General features: G+C 42.5%; 1 protein-coding gene across 1 annotated transcript in view; it reads right to left on the reverse strand.

The window, feature by feature from the left end:
- PKNOX2 (PBX/knotted 1 homeobox 2) overlaps positions 1-16159 on the reverse strand; it is a 114976-nt gene that overhangs the window by 84675 nt on the left and 14142 nt on the right. The window contains exon 2 of the mRNA XM_032229576.1: positions 11128-11267. Coding sequence (XP_032085467.1) covers positions 11128-11267 — 140 coding nt within the window. The remainder of the gene's footprint in view (positions 1-11127; positions 11268-16159) is intronic.

The following is a 16159-nucleotide window of genomic DNA, read 5'->3' on the forward strand; positions in this document are numbered from 1 at the left end:
ATTCAATACAATTTTCTAAAAATAACATGGTTAAAATAATTATCAGCTTCAGAGCTAAGATTCATTTGGATATTAATTTGGTCAGATCTGTTATAGAGACACATTTTCTTGCACGTGTACATGTTCACTATTCTTACATATTATTAAAATCAATGAGTTTTGAGAAAGCCATTATTTAAATTTCAATAGGAAGAAACAATTATTATTTGATCCAATTCACTCTCAATAACAACTGATGAAGTTTAATTCCAAAAGAAAGTAATTGAAATCATTTCCATTTTTAAAATTTCGTTGTACGGAAGGCTGGCTACATTCCATCATAATAATTGTTATTGTGTTTCTTTTAGCTTTATCAATTCAATTCAATATTTTCTTTCTGATTGCTTCTTCTGGTATTCACTCCAAACTACTCTAATCTATAAATACTGATTAGATATTGCCAGATCCAAAGTGAATGTTTTTTTAAGAGCAGAAAGGAGTACTCATGGGCGTCCTGCTTAATTTACACAGGAAAAACTGGGGGGAGGCAGAGGCAGGAAGTATATGTCTACCTTGAACTCTTCTCATTGGCTAAAATATTTTATTCTGGATCACTGTTACAACCTCCTAGGATTGGTGGGACTTATAGTTAACCCCCAAATATCAAAAATATGTGGTCATCTCTATGGTCACATCATCTTTCAATGGAGATTCTTAATAGCAATAGCAATAGCAATAGCAGTAGACTTATATACCGCTTCATAGGCCTTTCAGGCCTCTCTAAGCGGTTTACAGAGAGTCAGCATATTGCCCCCAACAATCTGGGTCCTCATTTTACCCACCTCGGAAGGATGGAAGGCTGAGTCAACCCTGAGCCGGTGAGATTTGAACCGCTGAACTGCTGATCTAGCAGTAGCCTGCAGTGCTGCATTTAACCACTGCGCCACCTTGGCTCTTAAATAAAAGAAACACATCCATCTTCCTCTAAATTTTTTCTTTTTTTAAAAAAAAGAAGATGAGTGCTATGATTGGACTTGCACTTCCTGGTCTGGATCTCTTATGGGCTCATTTTGAGTATGATTCAACTAGCATAAGAATATTTTCTGCTCATATTGCTGAGTGCAGGGTGCAGCTTCTTACTACTGCAACGTGCTCTACATGGGGCAGCCCTTGAAGAGTATTCGGCGACTTCAGCTTGTCCAGAATGCAGCCGCGCGAGCGATCACCTATCCTCCGCGAGCTGCACTGGCTGTCTATTGGTCTCCGGATACGCTTCAAGGCGCTAGTCGTCACTTATAAAGCCCTTCATGGTATTGGACCTGGGTACTTGAGAGACTGCCTGCTGCCGATTACCTCCACCAGACCGATTAGATCCCACAGTCTAGGCCTCCTCCGAATTCCATCCGCCGGCCAGTGTCGACTGGCGACTACCCGGAGGAGAGCCTTCTCTGTGGCTGCTCCGACCCTCTGGAACGAACCCCCCGTGGAGATTCGTACCCTCACCACCCTCCAGGCCTTTCGCATAGCCCTTAAAACCTGGCTGTTCCAACAGGCCTGGGGCTAAAGAATCGTCGCCCCTATCTCGAATGGTATGATTGTTGTGCTTTTTTAATTATGTATTGTCTTTGTGTTGTTGTCAAACTGTCTTTATCCCCCTTCCCTTGTTTGAGTTGTGAGCCGCCCTGAGTCCCCTTAGGGAAAAGGGCGGCATACAAATGAAATAAAACTCTAAACTCTAAAACTCTTCCAGTCCTGTTTTGATCCTATGAACCATGTCAACACTTTGCTTTTTGGAAAGACAGGTAGAGGGGAAGAGGGGGACTTTACTGGAAGGAGTTGAGCCCCATCAAAAAGTGAGTCTCTTACACAAGTGAAAAACTTAGATCTCTGAAGAGCTTCTCTAGAGGTTTAACTTATTTTCATTGCTTTGATTTTCAGTTCCATAAACCCCACTCCAATTCTAGGTTTTAAGCAACACAGCAGGGATATTTTCTCTAAGGTGTCTGCAAGATTTTTAAAAAAATATTTTAGATGTAAACTCAACATCTTCCAAAATTGAATGGATTTCTTTGCCATTTTTTAGAATTTGAGAAAAAGAATGCCCCATATAATTCTTTAGCAACCAACAGCTTTAAGCCAAAAGTTCCTGATGGAAACATTTGATTCTATTATGAGAGATAGAGAGATTAAGGAAAAGTAAAATAGAAAATGATCCCAAAAGCAACTGAGTACCTTATAGATTTCAGCGCTAACCATAAATCCATCCCAAAGGGCATTTCTCTGAATGCTTATGGAGTGCATTGTAAAAGAGCTAAGCTTCCTGTTATAAATGGGGATTCTGCTAAATGTTGCAGTCAGTGCATGTATCTGAGCAGTGGTGGGTTTCAAAAACTTTTCGAACCTACTCTGTGGGTGTGGCCTCCTTTGTGGGAATGGCTTGCCGGCCATGTGACCTGGTGGGAGTGGCTTGCCAGCCATGTGTTTTCTTTCTCTCTCTCTCTCTCTTTCTTTCCTTTTGTCTCTCTGTCCCTTTTTCCTTTCATCTCTCTCTCACTTTTTCTTTCTTTTTTTCTTTCTTTCTTCCTTTCTTTCTCTTTCTCTCTCTGTATCTTTGTGTGTGTGTGTCAGTGATGGGTTTCAAAAATTTTTGGAACCTCTTCTGTAGGTGTGGCCTGCTTTCCGGGTCCACTGGTGGAACCTCTTCTAACCGGTTCGGTAGATTTGACGAACCGGTTCTACCGAACTGGTGCGAACCAGTAGGACCCCACCTCTGTATCTGAGTTATTACTGCAACTATCATCATGCACAGAACCCAGCAAAACTAAAGCAAACTCTGCTGTCCTTTAAGGTGAAATAAATTAAGCTGCTCAAAACAAGAGAAATAATCATAAAAATGAAAATGAATGTGTTACTCCCAACCCTTCTTTAAAGTTAGAGCTGATTTGCATTTCCACTAAAGGTATGATTGTCATAAAAATATCACTTAGAGTCCTATTCATGCCAGGTCCCTCTCCAGGGGTCAATTGTGTGGGTGTGTAATTGCTGTCATGTACATGATGATCTCATGTATTCTCAAAAGGAATTATACTTGTAGTCCCAGAAAGTTTAAAGTGTTTTCTGTGATCCCCATTACCTGTGCTATTTGTAAGATAATTTTCCTCTCTAAGGATATACTGATTTTTTTTGGAGATATGGAAATTAGAGGCAGCCACATTGACCTACCAATCTGATGTTAATAAAGGAGAATATTTGTAGCTCAGGGTTGAAAAGAGGGGTCTTTGATGCTCTCTGAACTTGGTTGTTTTCTTACAGATGTAAGCAAGAAAACAACTAAGCTCAGAGAACACTAAGGACCTCTCAACCTGATATTGTTTATTCATGTGGACTAGGGGTGGGTTCCTGCCAGTTCTAACCTCTTCTATAGAAGAGGTTCCACAAATCTACAATGCTGTTTAGAACCAGTTCCAGCTCCCTCTCCTCGCCCGTCCTTACATTATCAAGATGAAGAGTGAGAGGAGGAATTCTGGGAGTTGAAGTCCACAAGTCTTAAAGCTGTCAAATTTGAACATCCCTGGTTTTTTTCCCCTAAAGGGTTAGGGGTGCGAGAGTCTTGTAACTTGACAGCTTTAAGACTTGCACACTTCAATGCCAGAGTTCCTGAGCCAACATGACTGGAGGAGGAATTCTGGGAGTTGAAGTCCACAAGTCTTAAAGCTGTCAAGTTTGAACACCCCTGGGGTTTTTTTCTAAAGGGTTGGGGGTGCAAGGGTCTTGTAACTTGACAGCTTTAAGACTTGTGTGCTTCAAATGCCAGAGTTTCTGAGGCAACATTTTGGTTGCTAAGCAAGAGCATTGTTAAGTGAGTTTCACCACATTTTACAAGTTGGTCACGTCTACCCAGTCACATGGCTGGCAAGCCACTTCCACCCAGTCACATGGCTGGCAAGCCACTCCCACCCAGTCACATGGCTGGCAAGCAACTCCTACCTGGTCACATGGCCGGCAAGCCATTCCCACAATGCAGGCCATACCTACAGAAGAGGTTCTAAAAAAAAATTGAAACCCACCACTGATGTGGACCAACATCTCTCTGAGGTTGTGCATTGCCTCTCTTCAACTGGGAGGGACAAGTGTAATGGGTTGTGAGAATAAGACTGAGAGGAAGAGCTGCCTGGAAAACCGTCTGATAAATGAAATCAAAGTTCAAAGCAGGTATGTAATTTGAGCACGTCAGAGTTGATTCTCCCTAGTAATCTGGAACATAAGAAGCAGGCAAGGAAGTGGCACATTCAGACTTGCAAGGTTTGCTTACTGTCATCTTACAATAATAGATTAATACGCATGATTTGGTTTCTTGGTTTGGACCATCTCAAAGGGCTGATGGCAAAGGAGGGCTTCTGGGTCAGATTTTGCCTTAACACTGTTAATCTGTCCAGATGCTTAGCTTGTTTAGGAATGACTCTTCCTTCTGTTCTAACTTTTCTCCATCTCGGTTGCCATTGGGAGCTGCTTGTAACAGCTCAGTTGCTTCTATCACTTACGCCAACAAATGCTGGGAAGACAGACTCGGCCTCCTGGGAAGTAAGGAGTGTAATACAACAAGAGTGTTGGCCTGTAAGGATTCAAGACTCTCTTGGGCTCCCTCTCATCAAGTATCTCTCTCCCTACCTTAAGCCACTTTGGGAGGTCTTGCAGACAAAGGCATCAAGGGAAGGCATCTTGAAGGGGGCACAAATTACATACAAGTACCTGTAATGGCCTAAAGTAATCCAAAGCACCATTTAAACTCTCTTTGTTTTGTGTATCAGGGATGGAGGAAAGCCTCTCCTCATTTCCATAGCAACTAATGTATTTCGAATGGGAAAAGTGGAAGAAGATGGGGAATGATCAAAGGTCAATTCAGTTAAGTAGCTTGAACAAAAGAGGTGCCCATAGGTTGAGCTGTTATTAAGTTTGGCTGTTCTTTCTTGTAGACTTGAACCTCACATCCCTAAGGTTAGAGAATGGGAGAAATTCCTGCTGACAATATTTCAAACCAATGCAGATCTACACTGTCCCCTCTCATTTGTTAGTTAGGTAAAGGTAAAGGTTCCCCTTGCACATATGTGCTAGCCATTCCTGACTCTAGGGGGCGGTGCTCATCTCCGTTTCAAAGCTGAAGAACCAGTGCTGTCCGAAGACGTCTCCGTGGTCATGTGGCTGGCATGACTAAACACTGAAGACGCATGGAATGCTGTTACTTTTCCCCCAAAAGTGGTTCTTATTTTTCTATTTGCATTTTTACATGCTTTCGAACTGCTAGGTTGGCAGAAGCTGGGACAAGCAACGGGAGTTCACTCTGTTACGCCATGCTAGGGATTTGAACTGCCAAACTGCCAACCTTTCTGATTGACAAGCTCAGTGTCTTAGCCACTGAGCCGCAGCATCCCTAGAATGTGTTAATTAATTTACCATAATTCACATTACCTGTTGTTGTTGTTCTTAAATTCAATGTATTTTAATGAAAGTTATTTGTTAGATTTTTAACAATAACTCTGCTCTCTGGATTCTGCTCCCTCCCCCCCCCCGATAGACAGTCCTCAATTTATGACTGTTTGTGACTGAAGTTATGACAGAACCCCCAAAAAGAGACTTATGACACAAATTCAAAATTATAATGGCTGCTTTCCCCATGATCGAATGACTGCACTTTGGTTGCTTAGTAACCAACCCTCATTTACAGCCATTTGCAGTCATGTGACCATGATTTATGACATTTTTATAGGAAACTGAACTGAACTGAACTGAACTGAACCCAATCTTTACTTCTGATTTCTATCAAAAAAGAATGCCCAAAATCAAACAGTGTGTTTGGTTAACAACCAGAGTGGTTGCTACCACTGGGAGAAAAAAAAAGTTGTAAAATTGGGCATGGTCATGATTTATAACCAAACCTACAAGCTCCATTATGGTCATAACTTGAAGACCATCTGTTTGCTGTTTGTTGACTAACATTATTGTTGTTCAGGAATAACCCAGCCCTCGTTGAAATCGTCATATAAATATAAGGTTTCAGTCAGAGGTGGGTTCCTACCAGTTCTCACCTATTCGGTAGAACCAGTTCGTCAAATCTACTGAACCGGTTAGAAGAGGTTCCACCAGTGGACCCGGAAAGCAGGACACACTTACAGAAGAGGTTCCAAAAATTTTTGAAACCCACCACTGGTCCTTGGATATGATTATTCTACACTATCATGCTCATATTTATAAAACTCAGTGCCTCTGTGAAAGGTAAGGATGACTACTGCGTTTGTGGTGCAATCAGAATATTGCGTGTGTTGAAGTTGTTTTAACGCAAACCAAAGATGCCTTTTAAAAAACAAGTTTACATCATATTCTTCTGCATGCCAGTGCTGTGTGTGAGGTAATTTAAGGTGGTTCTGACAAGTGTCGTCGGCATCTTCATATCCGGTCACATGGGCAGCAAGCCACTCCCACAAAGGAGGCCACACCCACAGAGTAGGTTCGAACAATTTTTGAAACCCACCACTGGTTTCAGTGGTGATACTTTCTCCACCTCTTATTCTCTTAGACTTCATTTCTTTGAAAACCCCACAAGTCAGCAAGAACAAAGGCATCTCTTTCTTTGCAAAATAAAGGCTCAGTAAAGTATCCCTCCCATTGTTCTTCAGATAAAGGTAAGTGCACCAGAAAAACTAATCAATTCTGGACATCATAAATGAAATGACCCAATCCTATCCCTGTCGCAATACACTGGAAGGTTTACAACGAATGGCGCAGGCATCAGGCACCAAATAAACTATTATATTTTCCCCCTTGTGCTGAAGTTGAAAGTTAAACTGAAACCCTTAGCAGTGTTACAGCCCTGCCAACTAGTGCGACTTCTTGCAAGACTTAAAAAAATTGTTTGACCCCAGCTGTCAAAAAAACATGCAGTAGGAATGATTTCGGCATGGTGAAAAGGCATCTAAAACGGGCAAATAGGGACAGAAACATGAAAACATTGTTAAAAAGAAGCCTCATTAGCACAGACAAATGGAAGTAGCAAAATAACAGAGCTGAGAAGGGACCTTGGAGGTCTTCTAGTCCAACCCGCTGCTCAGGCAGGAAATTCTATATTATTTCAGACAAATGATTGTCCAGTCTCTTCTTAAAACTTCCTGTGTTCGAACACTCACAACGTCTGGAAGCAAGCAAGAGAGGGCTGAAAGCCCTATGAAGCAGTATATAAGTCTAATTAATTAATTAATTAAGTTGTTCCACTGATTAATTGTTCTGTCCGGAAATTTCTCCTTAGTTCTAGGTTAGTTTCCATCCGTTGCTTCTAGTTCTGCCTTCAGATGCCTTGGAGATTAGGTTGAAACCCCCCACCTCTTCTTTGTGGTAGCCTCTTAGTTATCGGAACCCTGCTATCAGGTCTCCCCATGTCCCTCTTTTGATTAAACTAAACATGCCCAATTCCTACAACCATTCTTCTTATGTTTGAGCCTCCAGTTGCCTAATCATCTTTCTTGCTCTTCTCTGCCCTCTTTCTAGAATCCCAACATCTTTTTTTATATTGTGGCAACCATATGAGGAAGAGATGACAACAATAAGTAATCTGATTAATCTATTTCATAGGACCTGGGTAATGTTTGTGAGATCCTGTTAGAGTGATCCAGTTATCCAGTACTTCAGGACCAAATTTCTGACTGCAGAAAGGGAGACACCCCCCCCCCCCCAGTTAGCATCAATTAGAAAAACTTCACACTTGTTGAGGATCTGTAGACTATCCTATAGCTACCAAACCACGGCTAGGGTCCCAATGCTTATTACTCTGTGGCTTGGTTGAGAGGCATGCGGAAACAGGAGAACAAATTTATAGGTAGTCCTTGATTTACGGCCATAATTGAGCCCCAACACATCTATTGCTAAGTAAAGCATTTGTTAAATGAGTTGTGCCCCATTTTATGATCTTTCTCACCACCCTTGTTAAGTGAATCCGTGACCCGTCAAAAGCGCGGACGACAAAAGCGCGATCGACAAAAGCGCGCCTTTGACGTCATCACAGCGTGACGAAAAAGATCGAAAAATTCAAATAAAAATTAATAAAAATTAAATTAAAGCAAGCCGATTCACATAAAGGTAAGGGTTAGGTTTAGGGTTAGGGTTAGGGTTAGGTTAAGGGTTAGGGTTAGCTTTAGAGCGTTAGCGTTAGCGTTAGGGTTAGGTTAAGGGTTAGCGTTAGGTTTTTCGTTACTTTAACGGTTAGGTTTAGGGTTAGGTTTAGGTTTAGGTTAAGGCTTAGGTTTAGGGTTAGGTTTAGGGTTAGGTTTGGGGGGCTTAGGGTAAGGTTTTTGCTTTATTTTTACATTTTTCAAACTTTTTCGTCGCGCTGTGATGACGTCACAGCGCGCTTTTGTCGAGCGCGATTTTGTCCTATGCGCTTTTGTGGTGGAACCAAGTGAATCACTGCAGTTGTGAAGTTAGTCACTTGGTCGTTAAATGAAACTGGTTTCTCCATTGACTTTGTTTGTCAGAAAGTCGCAAAAGGTGATCCAGGACACTGGATAATGTCATAAAGGTGAGTCAGTGGCCAAGTATCTAAAGTTTGATCACGTGACCAATGGGGATGCTGCAATGGTCGTAGGTGTGAAAAATGGTCATAAGTCACAGTTTTCAATTGTAACTTTGTAACATTGTACATTCAGTCACTAAATGAACTGTTATAAGTTGAGGACTACCTGTATATGTGAGATATCTCTACATATACAAACACACACACACACACACTTTCTCCCCCCGCCCCTATCCCCCAAGAGGAGAGCATAAAAGCAGCTGCTTAAGCATTAATTCTAACTGAATGGGGCCTTGTTAAATTTATTAACATGAAATGAAAAATCCCCAACGTGTTTTTGAACTGTCATGCTACCCAGAGGCAAGAAATTTTAATTAACCCCCCCTCCTTCTTTAAGCACTCCGTATGATATATAAGATTCCATTTTCCAGCACTCGTTTTTCCAGCTTTTTCCTTGCCGTTGCTAACCTGCCGAAATGTCTGGGCTTCCTTTTTCCTTCACTTTCCTTGCATTACACAAAACCTAAATCTGCGAACACATGGTATTAAAGTGTGAAATTGAAACATCACAAATGATTCTGTTATCCAGGCTGCCTCACTCTTTAAACCTCATTTACACAGCCATTTTCAATAGGATTTGACAATGGCACTGTAAATTCCCATCCAGAATGCTGACATGCTCAGGAATTCTAACAGCTATTGGTCGTTTCGCTCTCCCAGCCAATGGATGCCAATTAAGAACTTCCGAGAAATTCACTCCTTCGCTGCATTGCAATGAGAAAATGTTCAATGTACGTTGAACATTTTGTACGAGAAAATGTTCAATGTACTAATTTCAATGCACTGCCTGGCCCAAACCTTCACTTTTCTAAGTATAGAAAAGTGGAGTTCAAATTCGCTTAAAAAGTGCATCCAAAAATGTGTATAGTTTTTTGTAAAAAAGGAAATGCCAACAAATTGTGCATATGACAGAAGGTTCAGAAGGAGAATATTAAACAGCTTCGAAGAAGACACGCTGACAAATGTGTGTAAAAAAATTAACAGGCTTTACAGAAACGTACATAAACACATCTACAAGTAGGTTTTAAAAATGAAAATAAAATGAGAAAAATGATACCGGCCGATTCAAAGTTGGGAAAAAAAACAGGAATAAATTTAAAATGGTCAAATCTGTGCCTCTCTGTTTGCCAGCATTCCCATGTGCTGAACAGTGGTAAATGAAGCAGAATTTGGGGGTACATCCCCAGTCTAAACCCATCACAGGAGCTGAAGTGAATTAGAGCACCTATGTGCAATCCATAGTCATGACTTTGTATAACCATTTGTGGCTCGAATTAATTCTTAGCACATTAACGGCTACATCACCCTTTTGCAGAGGTGGGTTCCTACCAGTTCGCACCTATTGGATAGAACCGGTTCGTCAAATCTACTGAACCGGTTAGAAGTGGTTCCACTAGTGGACCCGGAAGAGGTTCCAAAACCCACTACTGACACACACACAGACAGACAGACAGACAGACAGACACAGAGAGAGAGAGAGAAAGGAAGAAATAAATAAATAAAAAATACAGACAGACACACTGACAAGAGAGAGAGAGAAAGAGAAAGAAAGGAAGAAATAAATAAATAAAAAAAGAAAAAAGAAAAAGAGTGAGAGTTGAAAGAAAAAAGAAAAAAGGGACAGAGAGACAAAAGGAAGGAGAGAGAGAGAGAGAGAGAGAGGATTTTTTTTTTTAGGATTTTACTTTATTTATATGCTGCCCTTTTCCCTGAGGGGACTCAGGGAGGCTCACAATCCAGGGGGAGGGAAGAACAAAACGAAATACACACATAAAGACATTACATCATTAAAAAGCGCAACAGTCATACTATTTGGGTGGGGTTAAAGTCTTTAGCCCCAGGCCTGTCGGGACAGCCAGGTTTTAAGGGCTGTGCGGAAGGTCTGGAGGGTGGTGAGGGTACGAATCTCCACGGGGAGTTCGTTCCATAGGGTCGGAGCAGCCACCGAGAAGGCTCTCCTCCGGGTAGTTGCCAGTCGACATTGACCGGCTGATGGGATTCGGAGGAGGCCTAATCTATGGGATCTTATTGGCCTAGTGGAGGTGATTGGCAGTAGGCGGTCTCTCAAGTACCCAGAGAATGTGAGAGTGAGAGTGTGAGGGAGGGGGGGAGGGAGGGAGGGCGGGGGGGAGAGTGAGAGAGAGAGAGAGAGTGAGAGAGAGAGAGAGAGAGAGAGAGAGAACATTGCCAGCAAGCCACTCCTACCAGGTCACATGGTCAGCAAGCCACTCCTACAAAGGAGGCCACACCCACAGAGTGGGTTCCAAAAATTTTTGAAACCCACCACTGCCCTTTTGCTACTATAATCTAGAATTCCTCTTCCAAGAAGGAAAGCCCAGTCCTTTTGTGATTTCTCTGCTTCGCCCTGCACTCAAAGCTCTCTTCCTTCTCGTGACAACAAGCAGCTATGAAACCGCCTCTATGTAGCACCTACTGACAAGTTAGCCTCAGGGCAAATACCAGTAATCGCGTGTCACCACAGGGATGGAAAGCAGCATCAAAGAGCAGACAGTTAGCATTATCCTCTGTACCTGTAGACGGCTCTCTTGTCAGCCTCCAGCTGTGCCTGAGGGTCGATCGGGGTGCTGGGTAGGGGAGCATTGGCTGCTGCCGAGGGTGTGGTGACGTGCACCGGCTGTGCTTTTGACGGCTGCTGGGCTGTGGCAGTCATCTGTTGAGAAGAACCACAGGAGAAAAGCAAAGGGGTTGAAGGACCAAGAGAATCAAACTCTGAGAGAGACATCAGGAGAGCCGAGGTGGCGCAGTGGTTAGGGGGCAGTACTGCAGGCCACTTCAGCTGACTGTTATCTGCAGTTCAGCGGTTCTAATCTCACCGGCTCAAGGTTGACTCAGCCTTCCATCCTTCCGAGGTGGGTGAAATGAGGACCCGGATTGTTGTTGGGGCCAATATGCTGACTCTGTAAACCGCTTAGAGAGGGCTGAAAGCCCTATGAAGCGGTATATAAGTCTAACTGCTATTGCTATTGCTATCTCAAGGGAAGTGAGCCACCATCTCGGGTATCTTTGAGAGGTTGTTGCAAATATATTGGAGGATTTTAAAAAAAAAAGTGGAATGTGGAAGCATGAATCGGTAGCCTGTGAGAGATTAGGGTTGAGTATCTCATCTTGGAAACTGTAAAAAAAAAGGGGTTGTAAAATCAGGCATGACTTACTTAACAACCTCCTTGTTAGCAAAGAAAATTCTCATGCCAATTGTGGTTGTAAATCGAGGACTACCTGTACTTATCTCAACTTACGACAACAGCAGAGCCCAAACTTTATGCGGTTAAGTAATAAATTTGTTAAGCAAGTTTTGTCCCGTTTTACAACTTTTCTCGCCACGGTTGTTAAGTGAATCACTGCAGTTCTTAAATGAGTGACATGTGCTTCAGCAACATTACTAACCATGGTTGTTACCAACCATGTCACAAGGCTTCCCCCCCTTGACTTTGCTTGCCGGGAGGTCACAAAGGGGGGATCACGTGACTCAAGGACACAGCACCATCATAAATGTGAGTCAATTGTCAAGCATCCAAATGTAAATCACCGTGGCACGACAAAACCGCGCTCGACTAAAGCGCGCCCGATTAAACCGCGTCGCTGATGTCATCAACAGGGTGACAACAACGAGCGCGGAGAAAGAAGGGCGCTTTAAATAGCGCTTTGAAAGCAAGCCGATTCAACTTAAGGTAAGGGTTAGGTTTAGGGTTAGGGTTAGGGTTAGGGTTAGGTTAAGGGTTAGGATTAGATTTAGGGTTAGGTTAAGGGTTAGGGTTAGGTTTAGGGTTAGGTTAAGGGTTAGGATTAGGTTTAGCGTTAGGTTAAGGGTTAGGGTTAGGTTTAGGGTTAGGTTAAGGGTTAGGGTTAGGTTTAGGGTTAGGTTAAGGGTTAGGTTAAGGGTTAGGGTTAGGTTAAGGGTTAGGGTTAGGTTTAGGGTTAGGTTAAGGGTTAGGATTAGGTTTAGAGTTAGGTTAAGGGTTAGGATTAGGTTTAGGGTTAGGTTAAGGGTTAGGATTAGGTTTAGCGTTAGGTTAAGGGTTAGGTTTAGGGTTAGGTTTAGGGTTAGGTTAAGGGTTAGGGTTAGGTTTAGGGTTAGGGTTAGGGTTAGGTTAAGGGTTAGGGTTAGGTTTAGGGTTAGGGTTAGGTTTAGGGTTAGGTTAAGGGTTAGGGTTAGGGTTAGGGTTAGGTTAAGGGTTAGGATTAGGTTTAGGGTTAGGTTAAGGGTTAGGATTAGGTTTAGGGTTAGGTTAAGGGTTAGGATTAGGTTTAGTGTTAGGTTAAGGGTTAGGTTTAGGGTTAGGTTTAGGGTTAGGTTAAGGGTTAGGGTTAGGTTTAGGGTTAGGTTAAGGGTTAGGGTTAGGTTTAGGGTTAGGTTAAGGGTTAGGGTTAGGTTTAGGGTTAGGTTAAGGGTTAGGGTTAGGTTTAGGGTTAGGTTAAGGGTTAGGGTTAGGGTTAGGTTTAGGATTAGGTTTAGGGGGGTTAGGTTTAGGTTTAGGGGTTAATTTTAGGTTTAGCGTTTACAGCGTGCTTTTTTCTCCGTGCTGTTGTCGCGCTGTGATGACGTCAGCTACGCGGTTTCGTCGAGCGCCCTTTAGTCGAACGCGGTTTTGTGGTGGAACCGTAAATCACCTGACCATGGGGAAGCTGCAACAGTCATAAGCGTGGAAAATGCACATAAAGTCACTTTTTCAGTGCCATTGTAACTTCAAATGATCTGAACTGTTGTACTGATCTGAAGTGAACTGTTGTAAGTCATGGACTACCTGTACTAAAATAACAATATGTGTATCAATTTAGGGTGAAATCTTACCGACGCGTACTTGGAAGAAAGCTAGAAGTTATTTTGGGGTAGATATGCTTAAATAATCAAAGCATGGTATATCATAAAAACCCTAGGGGCAATGGAGAATGAGACTCTAACAAACAAATACATATAATGTCTTCCCAGATGAATAATTAACAAGTTGGTTTGTGTTCATAAAAATAGACAACTCAGTTCATACTAAAAATGGGGTGATATGTTCCAATATCTAAAGGGCGAAGAAGAGGGGGGTCAACCTATTCTCCAAAGCCTCTGAAAGCAGAATAAGAAGCAATGCAAGGAAACTAATCAAGGAGAGAACCAACCTAGAAATAAGGAGACCTTGGATAGGATAAAATAGGATAGGATAGGATAGGATAGGATAGGATAGGATAGAATCCTTTTTTGCCAAGTATAGCAATAGCAATAGCAATAGCAGTTAGACTTATATACCGCTTCATAGGGCTTTCAGCCCTCTCTAAGCGGTTTACAGAGTCAGCATATTGCCCCCAACAACAATCCGGGTCCTCATTTTACCCACCTCGGAAGGATGGAAGGCTGAGTCAACCCTGAGCCGGTGAGATTTGAACAGCCGAACTGCAAAACTGCAGTCAGCTGAAGTAGCCTGCAGTGCTGCATTTAACTACTGCGCCACCTCGGCTCTATAAGTATGATTGGACACACAAGGAATTTGTCTTTATAAGTCCGAGGTGGCGCAGTGGTTAAATGCAGCACTGCAGGCTACTTCAGCTGACTGCAGTTCTGCAGTTCGGCTGTTCAAATCTCACCGGCTCAGAGTTGACTCAGCCTTCCATCCTTCCGAGGTGGGTAAAATGAGGACCCGGATTGTTGTTGGGGGCAATATGCTGACTCTGTAAACCGCTTAGAGAGGGCTGAAAGCCCTATGAAGCGGTATATAAGTCTAACTGCTATTGCTATTGCTATTTTCTTTGGTGTATATGGTCACAGTGTACATAAGGAGAATAAAATGCATTCATCAAGAATAAAAAGATACAACACTTAGTGATTACTGACAGTTAGAACAATTAATCAGTGGAATGACTTGCCTCCAGAAGTTGTAGCTGATCTATCATGGAGGTTTTTAAGAAGAAATTGGACAGCCATTTGTCCAGAATGGTATAGGGTCTCCTGCAACAGAGGCAGTTGGACTAGAAGACCTTCAAGGTCCCTTCCAACTCTGTTATTCTGTTACTCTGTTCTATTAAATCCCCACACTAAGAAAAATGCATCCCAGCCAGCATCAATGAAAGCAGATTCTCACTCATGGGGAAATGAGCTGAAAACTTCAGAGTAAATGAAAGCAACAGCCTTTAAACAAAATACAAGCAGCAGAAGTAGAGGAAGGATAAAAGGAGGCTCTCAGAGTTAAAACTCCTCAGAAATGCATGGTGAAAACAGCTTGTTATCTTTATTGTTGATGGGGTGGACACAGCTAACGAATCGCTGTGGAAATTCTAAACAGGATTTTACCAAATCATATTACATCCATACTGCCCCGGACCGAATGCATTTCACAGCAAAACAGAGATCTGTGTAATGCAAGGATTTTGAAGCTTTTGGGAAGAATGTAAAGCAAGGATTGATTCATTGGAACGTAATGGCCATTGTCATCAGTTAACAAGATTTCTGCTCCAAAACTATGGAGTTTTTTCAACCTTAATGGAATCAGAAGGGGGATGTTACGGACTGATCAAAGCACTGCCTAACAAGCCTTCTTCCATCTTTATGTATTTTTCCAAGCCTTTTACAACTACCAACACACCTTTTGCATCTAAATAGCAATAGCAATAGCAGTTAGACTTATATACCGCTTCATAGGGCTTTCGGCCCTCTCTAAGCGGTTTACAGAGTCAGCATATCGCCCCCAACAACAATCCGGGTCCTCATTTCACCCACCTCGGAAGGATGGAAGGCGGAGTCAACCTTGAGCCGGTGAGATTAGAACCGCTGAACTGCAGATAACAGTCAGCTGAAGTGGCCTGCAGTACTGCACCCTAACCACTGCGCCACCTAATTTAGTTGCGAAGTCAACTAAATTAATCAAGTATTTATCTCTTTCTTGGACTCAATTTATTTTTTCTAAACTACTCTATGTGGAAAGTAAGGTCATCATAAGTATCATCATTTATTTAGTATTAAGCATTTATTTATTACATACACAGATCGCATCCCATGTGAATCCAGCAGAGAGTATCACAGAAACCCACCAACCTCTTTCTCAGAGGGAGAAAGTTTTTGAGAACTGACAAAGCCTATTTTAAGACGGGACTGGGGGAAAAAAACCCCACAGAGCCGTTTCTGATGTTTGAAGGCTGTCTTTGAGCCAATGGATTGGCCGTAGCTGAGGTGGGATGGGGTAGCTTGTCTGCCATAAATGTCACATTTCATTTTTATCAGTCTTTTCCCACTAGCCTCTCGCAAAATTAGGAGGCAAAAAAAAAAAATTCCCCCAACAGCCTGACTTTGGTGAGAAAGACTGACAATGATGAAGCTCTTCTATTGTCAAAAATGTCTTTCAATTCCCCACAGCTGTTAACTACATTTCCCTGCTGCCTCTTCTGCCTCTAGTTTCAGCTGCCTAAGCAGGAAAAAAAAACCACTCTCAAGGAATAGCTAATGAGGACTGGATCCGCGTCTAGTAAAGCACCAGGTCTATTCCACTTTCAGGCCCTGGAGCAGGGGTGGGCTGATGGGGAAGGAAGGAACGAAGAGGGGCAGCCAAGCGAGGGAACAATGACAGA

This window comes from Thamnophis elegans, chromosome 13, assembly GCF_009769535.1.
Source record: "Thamnophis elegans isolate rThaEle1 chromosome 13, rThaEle1.pri, whole genome shotgun sequence".
NCBI classification, from domain to species: Eukaryota; Metazoa; Chordata; class Lepidosauria; order Squamata; family Colubridae; genus Thamnophis; species Thamnophis elegans.